We start from the raw sequence: 16,216 nt of genomic DNA on the forward strand, positions 1-16,216 counted from the left end.
TTGGCAGATAGAATGGAGGTGCTCAACAAAGCGGTCTCCAATGTAGAGGAGGTCCTATCGGGAGCACTGGACACAATAGATTTGCAAGTGAAGTGTTGTCTCACCTGAAAGGACTGTTTTGGGCCATGAATGGAGGAGGTGGAGAGTGAGGGAGGTAAGGGTGTGAGTGTCCAACTTGGAAAGATCTGTGAGACCTGAACAGTGTTAGTCTGTGGTTACATTGTAATTGGATATCTCTGCAGATCTGAATTTGCTCTATGTTGGTGTGAAATTTCAATTACTTGAAGAGTAGGGTTCTGATTTGGTTTCATTTGAGTGTAAGGCTTTTGAATTGCATTGAATTCTTGGACTACCCTTCGAAGAGCACATTACAAACCTTCATGAAGGGCATGGGCAGCACGCACCACCTGTAAATTCTGCAAGTTGCAAACTTCATGAGCAGAGTGTACTTCTGCATTTTGTTGCCTTTAAAGTGTATAGAACCTGAAATAATTATCTTAAATATTGCTTTCATTTTAAAAGTAATTTTGCCCATGATAATTAAAATTAGAATGAGGATGTTTAGACAAAAAGTTGGGAAATGCTATTTTCCACACACAGTTTGGTAGAAACAGATATTTTCCCCATGTAAAACAGCAGGTACCAGCTTGATTTTGTTTCAGACCATTAGATATAGAAGCAAGATTTAGTCTATCAAGTCTGCTCTGTCATTCAATTATGGCTAATTTTTATTTATTTTATTTTGAGATACAGAACAGGCGCTTCTGGCCTAAGGAGACACACCACTCAGCAGCCCACCTTTTTAACCCTCGCCTAATCACAGAACAGTTTACAACCCTATTTGTCCCTGAAACCCTCAGCTCCTGTACCAGTCAAGAACCTATCAGCTGCTGCTTTAAGTACACCCAATGACAGCCTCCACAGACTTTGGCAATGAATTTCAAGATTCATCACCCTCTGGCTGAAGTAATTGTTCTTCATCCCAGTTCTAAGGAACATCCCTTTATTCTGAGGCTTTAGTTTGGGAGACTAACTGTAAAACAGTATGGATAAACATCATGGGATCACTTGCAAATTCTGCAGTAGTTGTTGAATTTTGAAAACCCAACAAGTTCCCATTTAAAATTGTATTTTGATGCGTAAAGGAAGTTATAATTCTGCTGCAGAAGGTAGTTAAGCTTTGCCTCTCCTGTGGTAAAATGGTCATTACTGTTTGCAGGAACTGAAGTTATTGTTCGCTGCTTGAAGTTAATAAAGGAATATGGGAAAAAATTAGATGATGACGATGACATGGATGAAGAGGAAGGTAAAGGAGTCGAAACAATGGATGTTGTGTATGAACGAGACATGCTCACACAGGCTTATGAGCTCAGTAAGTTTTCATTAGGTATTTTGCTTTAATAATAACGTGCCAATTTCCTGTCGTATGAAGCTTGTTTGACATAGAATGTAATAAAAATAATAAAATGGTTCTTGATTCCATCGTTTATTGGTGGTAACGTGCATTAGTTGGTAAGCGAAAAGAGCCTCTGTACCAAATGAATCATTTCAGATGTTGTGTAGGTAATGTGTAACATTCCTAATGTAAGAGATACTTTCAGTGCTCAATAACACATATATCTAATCAGCTATTCATGTGGCAGTAACTCAATGCTTAAAAGCATGCAGACATGGTTAAGAGGTTTCAGTTGTTGTTCAGACCAAACATCAGAATGGGGAAGAAATGTGATCTAAGTGACTTTGACCGTGGAATGATTGTTGGTGCCAGACGGGGTAGTTTGAGTATCTCAGAAACTGCTGATCTGGGGTTTTCATACACAATAGTTGTGAGAGTTTACAGAGAATGGTGCAAAAAGCAAAAAAAAAATAATCCAGTGAGCAGCATTCTGTGGGCGAAAACACCTTGTTAATGGGAAAGGTCAGAGGGGACTGGTTTGAGCTGACAGGAGGCAAGAGTAACTAAAATAACCACATGTTCCAGCAGTGTTGTGCAGAAGACCATCTCTGAACTTACAATACATCGAACCTTGTTGGGCTACAACAGCAGAAGACCTAGAACATAGACTCAGTGGTCACTTCATTAGGTACAGGAGGTAATTAATAAAGTGGTCACTGAGTGTATAGTTCAGTAAGAACAGAGTTCAGCACACTGTGGTGGATAGAGTGGGGCTAATGTATGTATAAACTTGAGATCTCAGTTGATGATCCTTAGCTTAAACTTTAAAATTACTTGATTGGAAAAGGCCATCACAGTCGGTGTTACTAATCAAAATACTAAAATAATTTTCCAAACAGAGGGTGGCTTACTGTTCTGTTGGGCTGCTGCCTCGCAGTTCCAGTAACCCAGATTCAATCCTGATCTCCAGTGTTTTGTGTGTAGAGATTGCATGTTCACTATGTGACCATGGGGATATTCTCTAGGTACTCTGGTGTTCTCCTACATCCCAAAGACATGCCGACTGGTAGGTCAATTGGCCAATGTAAGTTGTCTGTAGTGTGTAGGTGAGTGGTTGGGAATCTGTGACTATTTTGAAGGGAAAAGTTAGTTGGAAAATGTGATTGCTCTGTTAGCCAGCATGAGCTTGGTGCATCAAAATGCTGCCTCCTGCATTATAAAGTAATGCAAGTATCTCCATAGTTAGTGCTGTAAATAGGAGAACCTTCCAATTTTGAAACTTTATTGGTTTTCTTACAAAGTAAGTGAAAACAAATCTTCCATTTTTTTTTGTGCATCACCTTTCAAACCTCTTATACATCCCAAACATATTTCACAGCCAGTGAAATACTTCTGAAGTGCTGTTACTGTGCCATTATAAAGAATCATAAAGTGCAATCGTCTTCAAGGACAGAGATTTTAAACATCTAATTCTTGCCACTTCTAGTTGAGAGAAGAGGCACCAAAGGGATTTCACAGACCGAAATCAGATTGGCACTGAACGTTGGGAAACTTGAAGGCCGAATGCTGTGCCGCCTCCTGGAGAGGTACAAAGTGATCACGGTAAGGAAATGTACCTGCAGACTGATTGTAAGTCAAAATATCAACACGATATCACAGCACTGAATGATGAAGAATGGAACCCCACTGCATTAAATGCATGTTTGCAATCGACTTTTCAAACCATCTCACTGTTTTGTTTCCTCCTCATCATTCACAGTCACAATCTGATGGATGTTGTGAATCGAAGCTGGCCAAGTGATTACACTCATAGCTTTTTGAATCTGCTGTAATCATTAATTGGTGTTTTGCTAAGGGATCACATGCCATGGAATAAATATCATCACTCAGCAGTTGGCATCACAAAGTCTCCCAAAAGTAAAGCTGGTGATAGTCTTGCTGAGAGAAGAATATGACTGAATTGATTATTTTTTGTAATCTTTGTTGAGTTAGGTAGGCTTATTACAGGCTATTGAAAGAGCAGCCAGTCAGGCTTATTGACATGACCTAACCTGTTAATTAATTCACTGTTGAGCTAATAGCTTAGAAGTTACAATAAAGAGAACAGTAGCTTAGTAATGATAATGTTTAACTATTATCCATTATTAGATAATCCAAAGTTTATATGTACAATTAGTGGTTCCTCAAGGTTGTTACAGCTGGGGGTGGTCATGAGGACAAGCTCCCACTACCTATTAAATGCTCCCGATGGCATGCACCTTAAATGGGCTTTGACAACCAGCTCTTGCCTTCACACGTGGCTTTGTTACTCAGCCTGGCAGATCCGTTCCTACTGACAGGAGAAGGGACAAAGGCGGATTACCGGCGCCATAAAAATAGTTACTTCAGGTAGATGGGGCTCATCAACTGTGGTTGGCAGCTCATCTAGGAGAATGAAAACTCTGATCCCAAACCTCCGCTGCCTTGCAGCTGTACCCACTCATGGGGAAGGGTTTGGGAGGATATCCCAAAGGAAAAATCTAGAGCTGGAGTCCCTAAGGCAGTCTGACATTGAGTTCGATGCTGACTGGCAACTCCTGAGATGCTGCTGGTATCAAAATGTATCTGTCCCTGCTGTTCCTTTGGGTTCATCAGATACGTGGGGGTGGAGGGAAGCTTGCTATGTGGGTAAACAGTTTGCTCTCCATATCGTACTGCCCAGGCTTGCATGTCTAGACAGCCAGGATGCAATATCCATAGTCAGCAGAGGCCCTCCACATAGGTGTATAGAGTAAAGGCTTGGGGATTATTCTATATACACTTGATAGCCACTTTATTAGGTACACCTGTACACCTCAATGCAAATATCTAATCAGCCTATTATGTGACAGTAACTCAATGCATAAAAGCATAATGACGTGGTCAAGAGGTTCAGTTGTCGCCATACAAAATATCTGAATAGGGAAGAAATATGATCTAAGTGACTTTGACTGTAGAATGATTGTTGGTGTCAGACGGGGTGGCTTGAGTACCTTTTATATAAAAAAAACCTGATGATTTTTTGGAGTTTTCATGCGCAGCAGTCTAGAATTTACAGAGAATGGTGCAAAAAAACAAAAAAATATTCAGTGAGCAGCAGTTCTGTGGGTGAAAACACCTCGTTAATGAGAAAGGTCAGAGGAGAATGGCCAGATGGGTTCAAGCTGACAGGAAGGTGACAGTAACTCAAATAGCCATGTGTTACAACAGTGGTGTGCAGGAGAGCATCTCTGAATGCACAACACGTCAAACCTTGAAGTGAAGGGCTAAAGCAGCAGAAGTCAATGAACATACACTCAGTGGCCACATTATTAGGTAAAGGAATGTATCTAATGAAGTTGGCATTGAGTACATAAACTTTGAAGTAATGATTACATGATGGGAAAAAGCCACTGTAGTAGAGATTGTTACTCACAATTTCACAAAGCTTTCCACTGGGTTCTGTATTAACCTGAACAAGTCATGAATTAATACAGTGGTCTTAGCTAGGGAAATGTTGAAATGCTTTACCTATGCTCTGCTCAAGAAAGTCCATTTAGTTACTAAATTTTAATATCTTTAAATTATAATGTATCCATTTGTGTTCATCCAAGAGCCCAGACTGAACATGGGCAGAAATGGAGGCAGTCATCCCCACTTGTCCTTGAAATTTTAGTCCAGCTTTAGAAAAGCGTTTATCAACAAAGACTGCCACCACCGAGGCCATGCCCTGCTCTTGTACTACCATGGTAATGTAAAGAAGCCTTGGGTTCCACATCATCAGGAACATATTTTACTTATACCATTCATCTCCTGAACCAGTGTGGATAACTTCAATCACCACAATGAATTGATTCCACAATCTACAGGTTCACTTTCAACAACTTTTTACAACACAAGTTCTCAGTATTCATTTGCAGTTTGTCTTCGTTTGCACATTGGTGCTTTTTTAATGTAATAGCTTTATTTGTTACATGTACATAAAAACATGCGATGAAATGTTTCACTTGTGTCGATGATTAACACAGTCTGAAGATGTGCTGGGGCAGCCCGCAGGTGTTACCATGCTTCCAGTGTCAACATAGCATGTCCACAATTTACTAATCCTAAACGATAGGTCATTGGAATTTAGAAAGAAACCGGAGCATCCAGAGAAAATACACGCAGTCACAAGGAGAACATACAGGCAGCAGTGGGAATTGAACCTCAATCGCTGGCACTGAAGTTTTCATTAGTGGCTGTGCTTCCGTACCACTCAATACAGTAGTGTACAGTTTGTTAGTCTTTGTTTCTGTACAGTTTTTCAAAAAATTCTGTTGTATATTTTCCTGTAAATACTTGTAAGAAAATGAATCTCAAGGTAGTATATGGTAACACTCAAGTAATTCTTGCTATTGAGGGAGTGCAGCGTAGGTTCATGAGGTTGATTCCTGGGATGGCAAGACTCTCATCTCTTGAAAGATTGGCGCGACTGGGTTTGTATACACTGGAATTTAGAAGGATGAGAGGGGATCTGATTGAAACATATAAGATTATTAAGGAATTGGACACGCTAGAGGCAGGAAACATGTTCCCGATGTTGGGGGAGTCCAGTACCAGAGGCCACAGTTTAAGAATAAGGGGTAGGCCATTTAGAACAGAGTTGAGGAAAAACTTTTTCACCCAGAGAGTTGTGGATTTGTGGAATGCTCTACCTCAAGGCAGTGGAGGCCAATTCTCTGGATGCTTTCAAGAAAGAGTTAGATAGAGCTCTTAAAGATAGCGGAGTCGAGGGATATGGGGAGAAGGCAGGAACGGGTTACTGATTGGGGATGATCAGCCATGATCACAGTGAATGGTGGTGCTGCCTCGAAGGGCAGAATGGCCTACTCCTGCACCTATTGTCTAAGTACTTTGAACTTTTGATATAAAGTAAAGGTGATTGTGCTCTGTGCCAGTGTTCCAGCTGTAGCTTCTCTTTGTAACAGGGCTTCATGGAAGATGAAGGTCGTCAGCGCACAACTAAATATGTAGCCAAGACATTTGTGGAACAGAGTGAGCTGAGCAAGCAATTTGAAAAGGAGAAGGCAAGAAACGAGCGGCTGGCCACAACAAACCTCCTACCACTTGATGCTGATGCATCGCAACTTGCTCCTCAGCAAGCGCCAACTTCTTCAAAGAACTTAGCGGAAGATGCATGCAAAAGTGTGGCAAAGGGGTCATCAGGGGGCTCGCCAGAGTCAAGTCTCGATCAAGAGGATTTGGCAGCATTACCAGAAACCACTGTCCAAAAAAAACAATCTCCTCCTTTGGAGAATAAAGAAAAGATATGTGCTGGCTCACAGAAAATGAACAAAGGAAAAAAATTATTTAAAAGTGCATTATTAAGGAAACTTAAAAAGAAAAAAGGTCTCAAATCCAAAATGGGCAAAGGTGAGTGAAAATGTATTCATTGTATTGCACTTTTAAAGTTTAAATGATCTGTTTGGATTTCTGTTCATTAACCTGTGGATCTGATTAGTAGTGTTGTTACTACATGTGGGTATTGGTCTGTTGATTTGCTAAATTATTTTCTACTCCAGATGGAGTCATAAAGGAACACACTACAGGCCTTTCAGCCCATTGAGCCTGTGCTGACCAGGTGCCCACCCAGATGGTCTTAATTTCCTGCACAGCCCATACCTCTTGAAGTCCTACCCTTCCATGTACTGTACCTCTCCAAATACTACTTAAATGATACTATTGTACTTGCCTCAACCACTTCCTCTGACAGCCCTACTGTTCATAGTATAAGTGCTGGTTTGACTTTCAAACCAATTACCTCACTTGTACCTGTTTTGAAATCTATTGCCACTCTTCGGCTCACTTCCCTAACTGCTCAAAATAATCTTCTTCACTATCAACAACACCTCTTAATCTTGTGTCATTTCAAGCCCTGTGCAGTCGCATCCAAATCATTTATATAAATGATGGATAAAAAAGATTGTAATGCTGACTCCTGTGGCACACCACTAGTCACTTGTCTCCATTCTGAGAAACATCCTTTGGCCACTGCCCTCTGTTTCCTATCTGAGCCAATTTTGAATCCACATAACTAGCTCTGCCTGTATTCCAAAGGATTTAGTTGTCCAGACCAGCCTACTATGCAGGAGCTGTCGAAAGCCTTGCTAAAGTCCAAAGAAGCAACATACACTGCCCTGCCCCTGTGCCCTTGTCTCCCATTTTCCACACACTAAGCCATGCTGACTTTTCCTAATCAGACAATCTCCAGCCAAATGTTGATTGATCCTGTCTCTCAGGATTAATTCCAGTAACTTCCCCATTACTAATGTCAGGCTGACCAATCTATGGTTCCCTGACTTGTTCTTGCTACTCTTTTTAAATGACAGAACTAGATGAGTTTTCGATAAATTCACCAGCGGTAAATTTCTCTGCAAAGGTGCCCGCAGTTGCTTCTCCAGCCTCTTGAGGATGTACTTGGTCAGGCCATGGGGCTTTATCCACTTTTAATGTGTGGTAAGGCTACGGACACCAGCTTCCTGGTAATTTATTACCACTTGTTTCCTTTATCTCTTGAACAATCTCTTGTTCGTGAATACCAAGGAGAGAGATTCATTTAAAATGCCACTCATCTCCTTGGCAATCTTTTGTTTTTATTAGTTCCTGATGGTAGAATGCCACTGAGCTGGAGGGATGCATATGAGCCTATCGTTAGAATTGCACTTATCCTCCACTACCCTCTGCTCCCAACCGCTGAACCTCACCTTGGGTCCACAGGTTGAGCCACTGATGCACAGCAAAACGAATTGTTCGATATTTACTGTGCAGCAAACAGCCTGCTGGAGGAACGTAGCAGGTTGAGCAGCAGTTGGAGGGTGGGAGGAATTGTTGTCAACAGTTTAGATTGAAACTCTGCATCAGGACCTTTCCCTCCTACACCCCTCACCCCTAAACAGATACTGGCTTTCTCTAGCAGATTGTTTGTTGCTCCATATTCTAGCAACTGCAGACTCTTGTGACTTCTCCCTGCTGCTTGTTGTCTCAGAACAGGCACTCTCTCAAGAAAATCCCAGGTTTTTCCTCCTGACCCAGGGCAGAAGGAGGCTGCCAAGAGTGACCACAGTGCCACTGAATCGAACCTGGATTTGGAAGTGTGTGGGGAAGAGAGGATGAAATGCATGGAGACGGAAGGGGAGGTGGTGTGAAGTTAAATCAATCCAACAGATCCACGTTTGCATCCCACATTTACACTTAGGTTACTGGGTTTATTTGAAGCAATGACAATGAATCTGAGGGGCTTTATTTTAATCTTCAGGAAGCTCAGAGAGAATATTAACTGCCATTTGCTCCCTACAACAATTGCGCACCATAATGTACTGTGAGACATGTTCTAAAGTTTCCTACTCACAGTTAAGGGATGTGAAACGTACAATAACAGTGTCAAAGGGTGTGTGTGTATGGGAGAACCTCACAGAATACCCTTTGTTCCCCCCCCCCCCCGTAACTTTCTACTAAAGTTATCAATATTAGCTTTTTATTTAAAAAAAAAAGTTTGTATCAAGATATATTTGATCAAAATGCTTGCTCTCTCATTGTAAAAAGCCACCAAGGAGCATTGTGGAATATCCTTCTGAGTTATGACCAAATCACTGTTTAAATGAGCAAGGCTTGTATTGATGATTAATGGCAAAACATAATTTATAATGTTATCTAGAAAATTATTACAGATGAACGCAAACTAAAATTTATTGCAAATCTGGCCTCAAACCCAGTTTTGAATTTATTAGTGCTTGGTCTCCATGTACAGGCTTGACCTGTCACTTGGAGCTTTGCTGAAAGTTAAGCAGGAGGCTTTTTGCTGCTTGGGCAAACCAGAAGGTATATTAAACCTGATGTTGTTAAAGGCATGATTGCAGCCAGATAAACAGAGGAACTTCCTTGGACATCTAGCGTAGGATGTTGAAGCTAAGAGAACAAGTCCTTAAACACAGGAGATTCTGCAGATGTTGAAAATCCAGAGCAACACACAAAAAATGTGCTGGAGAAACTCAGCAGGTCAGGTAGCATCTATGGAGAGGGGGGAAAATTAAGTCAGTTTTGGGCTGAGACCTGATGAGGGGTCTTGTTGAAGTTACTTACCCCTTGCCAAGTTTTGTGTCATCCAACTGGGAGCAGTGCAGTAAACAGTTTTGGCAAATGCCTGGTGTTTTGGATTAACTAGTTTGGAAAACTATGCCAAAATTTTCTGAATGCTTAAGACAAGTGACTTAACAAAAATAAAGTTTTCCATTTGGATTAACCTTAACAATGAAACATCCAAGTTCCAGACTCCCACAGGTTGATCGTTCATGAGTTTGTTTGCTTGCATCAGTTGTTGTTTTTTTCCCCTACAGCAGTGAGTTGAACATCAAGGGCAGTAGAGTGCATTTAGGTTGTACACAGGTACTATTTGATGGCAAGGTCAGAATGAACAATCTTTATCATGTCCATTTGCAAATATTGGAAAAGAGCTCTCCATAATGTCATATTTCATATTGAATAATGTAATTGTTTAAATCAGTATTTTTAGCTTAAACCCTTCCTCACACTTCGGAATAAGCTCAACCAAAACAGATGTTTTCATCTTGGCACCGAGAATATAAATCACTTTCATTTAATTTGTATTTTAAACAGGTAAGAAACTATCTAGTTTACGAAAAACAGGTGTTAGGATTGGCCATCCCCACCATACGGGTGAAAATGTAGGTTTATCCAAACAATCGCAACAAATGGATGTTCAGCTAAATGCTGCCCAGCACGATCCAAGTCCTAATTCTTCTATGGAGTCTGAAAATGATCAAAGTGAAGAGAATGTTTTAATTGAAGAAATCAAGATTGAAAAAGCAAAGGTAGGAAGATAATTTTTCAGACTTCATTAGTATTTTGCAATTTAATGTAATTTCACAGATCAGTTTTGTACTAGTTGCTAGACTCAAGGTTCAAGGGTGCAGTAGGTACAACAGAAAAACACTAACACTGTCGGTATAGAATCATTTCAGTGTTTTTTGAGTGACAAAACAGTAAGTCTGAGCATCACCGCATCTGTCCCTTTGTTCTGGTCTGGTCTGTGGTGCTAGCTGCAGCCCAGCCCAGAGGTGAAGCTTGAAAGCTTGAATAATCTCTTTCCGACCTTCCCCCTCCCCCCCTCCACTGCTCCTCACTCGGGGGGGGGGGGGGCGGGGGGGTGAGACTATTCACAGCCTATGTTCTCTTCTTACACTAGCATTGTTTTACGAAGTAATAGTGTGATACATGTGTCCTCTGCTTTACGAAAGTTCACTTTACGCCACTTTGTTTTTATGAAAGACCTACATTAGTACCCGTTTTCGCTAACCAAAAGAAATCTGAAGAGTATTTTTGCTTTTACGAAAAAAGGCGCCTGCTTTAAACTTGTGTTTACCCCAAGAAAGACTACCATGACCATGAAGCCTTGTGCAGGCAGGTGTGCGCGCGTGCGATTTTTTTTTTCTCTCTCCCCCCCCCCCCCACAAATCGGTTTTGTCTAAGTCTTCCCGATTTTGGTAAGTGCAACTATACTGTACATACATTATTTCTACTTTAAATAGGCTGTGTATTTATTATATAATATCTGCTTTTACTGTAAATTAGTGTTTTTTTAGGTTTTATGTGCTATTTGGTATGATTTGGTAGTTTTTGAGTCTGGGAACACTCAAATTTTTCCCATATAAATTAATGGTAATTGCTTCTTCGCTTTACACCTTTTCGGCTTACGAGGTTTCATTGGAATGCTCTACTTTCAGATAGCGGGGGAAACCTGTACCAGCTTTCAAAAGGAATGATGTTTCCTATTTGGTGGTTATCTGTTCCTTAAGTAGAAATTGTCCCAATTGTGTAACAGAATGAAAATTTGTTGAAGTGCTTAAAAGTGAAATATCTTCTGACCAGCAATATATTGTGTATTAACTAAAAAAATGCATTGGGCTTGCAATCCAGTTGTGTTTGGCAAATATAAACTGTAAGATCAAACCAGTTTATATGCCTAGTTGTTGCAATTGATAACTTTATTGTGTACAGTTTTGGTCACTGAATTACAGAAAGGATATTAATAGGGTTGAAAGAGTGCAGAGAAGGTGTACAAGGATGTTGCCAGGACTTGAGAAACTGAGTTACAGAGAAAGATTAAATAGGTTAGGACTTTATTCCCTGGAACGTAGAAGAATGAGGAGAGATTTGATCGAGGTATATAAAATTATGATGGGTATAGATAGAGTAAATGCAAGCAGGCTTTTTCCACTGAGGCTAGGGGAGAAAAAAACCAGAGGACATGGGTTAAGGGGGAAAAGCTTATAGAGAACATTAGGTGGGGGGCTTCTTCACCCAGAGAGTGGTGGGAGTGTGGAATGAGCTGCCAGATGAAGTGGTAAATGCGGGCTCACTTTTAACATTTATGAAAGACTTGGACAGGTACATGGATGAGAGGGGTTTGGAGGGATATGGCCCAGGTGCAGGTCAGTGGGACTAGGCAGAAAAATGGTTTGACTCAGCCAGGGAGGGCCAAAAGGCCTGTTTCTGCGCTGTAATGTTCTATAGTTTAGAATCAATCAGATTGATATGAGACAATTCTCCTTAGTTCTATGAGATTTGTTGATCTGTTATACTTTACAGCAATGAAGTTGTCACAAATTTATATTTTTGCCAGCTATTTATGTTGTTTAATCTGAACTAAAATTCTAAAACTTTGATTGTTAAGACATAGGAGTAGAATTAGGCCTTTTGGGCCATTGAGTCTGCTCCAACATTACATCATGGCTGATTTAACATCTTTCTCAACCCAATTATCCTGCCTTCTGCCCTTAACCTTTAACGCCCTTGCTAGTCAAGAACCTAGCAACCTCCACTTTAAATATACCCAATGAATTGGCCTTCAGAATCGGCTGTGTGAATGAATTCAACTGATTCACTACCCTCTGGTTAAAGAAATTCCTCCTCATCTTTGTTCTAAAGTGACATCCTTTTCTGAAGTTGTGCCCCTCTGGTCGTAGACTCTCCCACTATAGGAAACACCCATTCTATCTTGGTCTTAGATGGAGTTGACCTGAGTTCTCTGTATTGCTTGCATGATAACATGGTACCGTCATCATGGTTTATGACTTAGCGGAGCTGCACTAGTCATTTCATCTTCTATTGTAGCTGGAATAAAGGAGGATTTTATATCAGTTCAGATAGGATTTGACCCCACTTACCCTTTGAAGCAGATACTAGTTCATAAGCACTAATTAATGAAGTAATTATTTTGCATTTAATCTCTGCTTTATAATAAACTATGCATATTCTTACAAGAACCAAGGCCACAATATATTTTAGTAATATTGTGTGTGATATTATGTAATATCCCATGATCTTTTTGCGCACACGATGAGAGCGTTCATTCAAGCAAATGTAAGTATCTTGAAGACATGATGCATGTTATAGTAATATTAATTACCTTCTTAGGAGAAAAGCCACGCAAGGAAGAGGAGACCTTGCAAAAATATCTGTGTAAAGAAACCACACGAAACATTTCGGTTGCTAAAACGACAAAACTTAATTATAGAAGCTGTGCGGAATATGAAACTGATTGAAAGCCTGTTTACGTAAGTTTCATTCTATGATGCCAGCATGCTATTAAAGGAGAACTCTGTTTTTGCTGTCTAACATCTTACCAGAAAATCCTCTACTAAGGCACTAGACATTGGGCAAACAATTTTCAAAAATATTACGTTGTTATATTTTGAAAAATAGTACATTAACACGACAATTGTTTGAAACGCAGCTTTGGTATCATGCAGAACAGATTCAGGAGTTCCAGAATTGAATATGTATCACTAGAAACACTACTTTTTATAGGGATTATATCTTCTACTTAGTGTACCTGCCCAATTTTGAATTGGATTTAAATACAATATAATTGGAGTTCCTCTGAATGTGTTTCTTAAACAAGTCTGATTTGGATGAAACTTGAAGTGTACAGTGCACCAGTTAAATCAAGATTTTTCAGAGTTAAGTGAATATGCCCTTATGTACCAAATTGTTTTGTAGAAAAGCAAATAAACATGAAAATTTTCAAGGTTTATGTTAATGGATCTTGTATTAGAAGTTATCTATTGTTCAATTGAGCTAGCTTAAAGTGATACTGTAGTTGCTCCAGATTTCCTCCATTTATGTATTATCTCTGATTTGCTTGATTCTGAGATAACTGTAGCCAGCAGGAAGACCAGCATGGACGAGCTGGTTGGCTAAGCTGAAACCTTTGATATTGGAGGAAAAATAAATTCTACTGTTAACATCTACTATCTTCTCCGTACCAAAAAGTCCTTTACTAAAGCTGTAAGGACTGGACAAACAATTTTCAAAAAAAATTATGTTTTTGTTATATTTTCAAAAACCAGTACATTATCAGGACAATTGTTTGAAATTATAATATTAAGGGATTACCAAGGTGGTGATTAATTTTACCTGAGTAATGTTGCGGTGCAACTGTAAAGAAGTTGATTGTTTATTACAATTTAGTCACCTGGTTAGGATGGAGAAATACATACTTGTTATTTCTTTAGACTTCAGAAGATGATCATGGAAGAAGAGAAGAAAGATGGTGTGGCCACCAGATGCTGCAAGAAATCCATAGTAAGAATGGTTCAAAAGCTGGCTCAAGAGGGACTGCTTCGACTCTTCCGCACCACTGTTATACAGGACGGCATTAGCAAAAAGGTCACTGTCAGCCTTTTCAATGTACATTGCCATTTTAACCGCTTAAGCAAATTTTGACGTCACTTCTATTTTCATAGTGAGGTAATTTAGGTAGATGCATAATTCAAGTAGTAAGGACAATTTTGTAACTGTTAAGATGGTATTTTTGGTTACAATATATTTCATTTTCTTCAGGTGGAGTTTGTTGCTCATCCGTCTGTGCTTCCCAATGATCCACTGGTAAAAAGTGCCATTGAGCAAGTTCGATTTAGGATCTCCAGTTCGTACACAGTACATCGGTCAGTAACTTTTGTTCTTTTGTGTTGACTACAAAACCTCTGTTTGTAGCAGGTAGAATAATACTTCTAACCTGTGATCATAAATACTGCCTTCAATGCCAGAGACTACAGCAATATAATAAAAGATTAAAGAAAAGATTATCTTTATTTGTTATATATACATTGAAGCATACAGTAAAATGCATTATTGGCATCAAAAACCAACACAGTCCAAGTATGTGCTGGGGGCAGCCCGCTAGTATTGCCATGCTTCCAGCACCAACATAGCATGCCCACAGCTTGAATGTCTTAGGAATGTGGGTGGAAGCAGGAGCACTTGGAGGAAATGGACACGGTCATGAGGAGAATGTACAAACTCCTTACGGACATTGGCAGGAGTTAAACCCTAATTGTTGACACTGTGAAGTGTTAGGCTGATCACTATACCCAGAATTCTGTTCCTGAGACTGAAAAGAGGAGGTAACAGCTTGTCTTTAATTGGGAAGAATATTCTGAGGTGCTTAACAGATTCAAGGGATGAAAGAAAAGGCTTTGAGACAGAGGCTAGGTCTTTATAAAGATAGCAGGCACTGTTGGGTGTTCTTGAGGCCACAGCTAGGATCCTTTTAGAACAGAGGTTCCCAACCTTTTTTTATGCCATGGACCCCTACCATTAACCAAGTGGCCCGTGGACACCAGGTTGTGACCCCTGTTTTAGAGTGAGGAAATCGTAGCTGGAGGGTAATGGGGATAAGCTTCCACTACCCAATAAATGCTCCCAAAGTTGTGCATCTCAAATGGCCTCTGAGGGCTCCTGGCCTTCAGGTGTGACTTAGCCACTAAGCTCAAAATGTTGACTGTTTATTCCTCTCCAAGGATGCTGCTTGACCTGCTGAGTTCCTCCAGCATTTTCTGTGCGTTACTCTGGGTTTCTAGCATCTGCAGAATCTCTTTTGTTTATTAATTCTCATTGGCAGTTTGACCCTGGTAGGCTTAGCTGCCAGTTCCTTCTGTTGGTGTGGGTTGCTGTTCCACTGATCAGCATAGGCCTGGGCTTTGCTAATCAAGAGAGGTTCAGCTGCAGATACACTTCAGAAAAGAGTGAGTTCAGTGTGCAGGTAACAGATCCTAGACAATATTTTAAAGCTAATGGCTTCTGTGTTTTTCTCTGGCTTCTTGCTTTCCAGGATGAAATCATTGCAAGTCCAGGCTCAGAAGGAAAAGCAAAAGCAGACGAAGGAAGGTAGTTCAGTGACTGCAGCGGGTGAGGCAGAGCCGGACAAAAATTCTGACACGCCCAGCAAAAGTTCCACCACCAAAACAGATGAGAAAATGGGTGTCACTCCTCTGAAGAATTATCATCCTCTAATAGGTAAAAATAGACCTTTCACGAGTAACTGGAGCAAAGCTATCCCCAGATGTACCTCTTCAAACACGTCACTGCTGGTTGTAAGAACGAAAGTTAGAAAATAATGATTGGGTCCTGTAGAAAAGGGACATTGAGCTCTATTGTGGTGTAGATCACCTCTGAAGGGTCATTGGTCTGAAATATTAACACTGTGCCTTAGTTCACAGATACTACCTGATCTGCTGAGTTGTGGCATCTTCTGTTTTCGTTAGAAACTGAGGGAGTGTTGCATCTTCCATCCAGTGTCTAAAGCAAGGAAGGATGCTAATATCAGTAATGGAAGCAGATTTAAACCATAATATGAATCTGTTGTCTGACACATGAAGGGGAAATCAAGGAGTCCAGAATTATAGCATCGGGTAGTACATGGGCCTCATCGTTTGTTTTTATGGCAAAAGTGATATTTAACAGACTATAAGGCATAGGAGCAGA

General features: G+C 40.3%; 1 protein-coding gene across 2 annotated transcripts in view; it reads left to right on the top strand.

Moving 5' to 3' along the window:
- LOC132399122 (general transcription factor 3C polypeptide 1-like) overlaps positions 1-16,216 on the top strand; it is an 83,373-nt gene that overhangs the window by 11,533 nt on the left and 55,624 nt on the right. For both annotated transcript variants that reach the window (XM_059979119.1, XM_059979120.1), the window contains exons 7-14: positions 1,220-1,372; positions 2,883-2,998; positions 6,361-6,805; positions 10,046-10,260; positions 12,866-13,005; positions 13,966-14,119; positions 14,294-14,397; positions 15,564-15,748. In XM_059979119.1, the coding sequence (XP_059835102.1) occupies positions 1,220-1,372; positions 2,883-2,998; positions 6,361-6,805; positions 10,046-10,260; positions 12,866-13,005; positions 13,966-14,119; positions 14,294-14,397; positions 15,564-15,748 (1,512 nt within the window). The remainder of the gene's footprint in view (positions 1-1,219; positions 1,373-2,882; positions 2,999-6,360; positions 6,806-10,045; positions 10,261-12,865; positions 13,006-13,965; positions 14,120-14,293; positions 14,398-15,563; positions 15,749-16,216) is intronic.

This window comes from Hypanus sabinus, chromosome 9 (assembly GCF_030144855.1).
Source record: "Hypanus sabinus isolate sHypSab1 chromosome 9, sHypSab1.hap1, whole genome shotgun sequence".
In the NCBI taxonomy this organism is placed as follows: domain Eukaryota; kingdom Metazoa; phylum Chordata; class Chondrichthyes; order Myliobatiformes; family Dasyatidae; genus Hypanus; species Hypanus sabinus.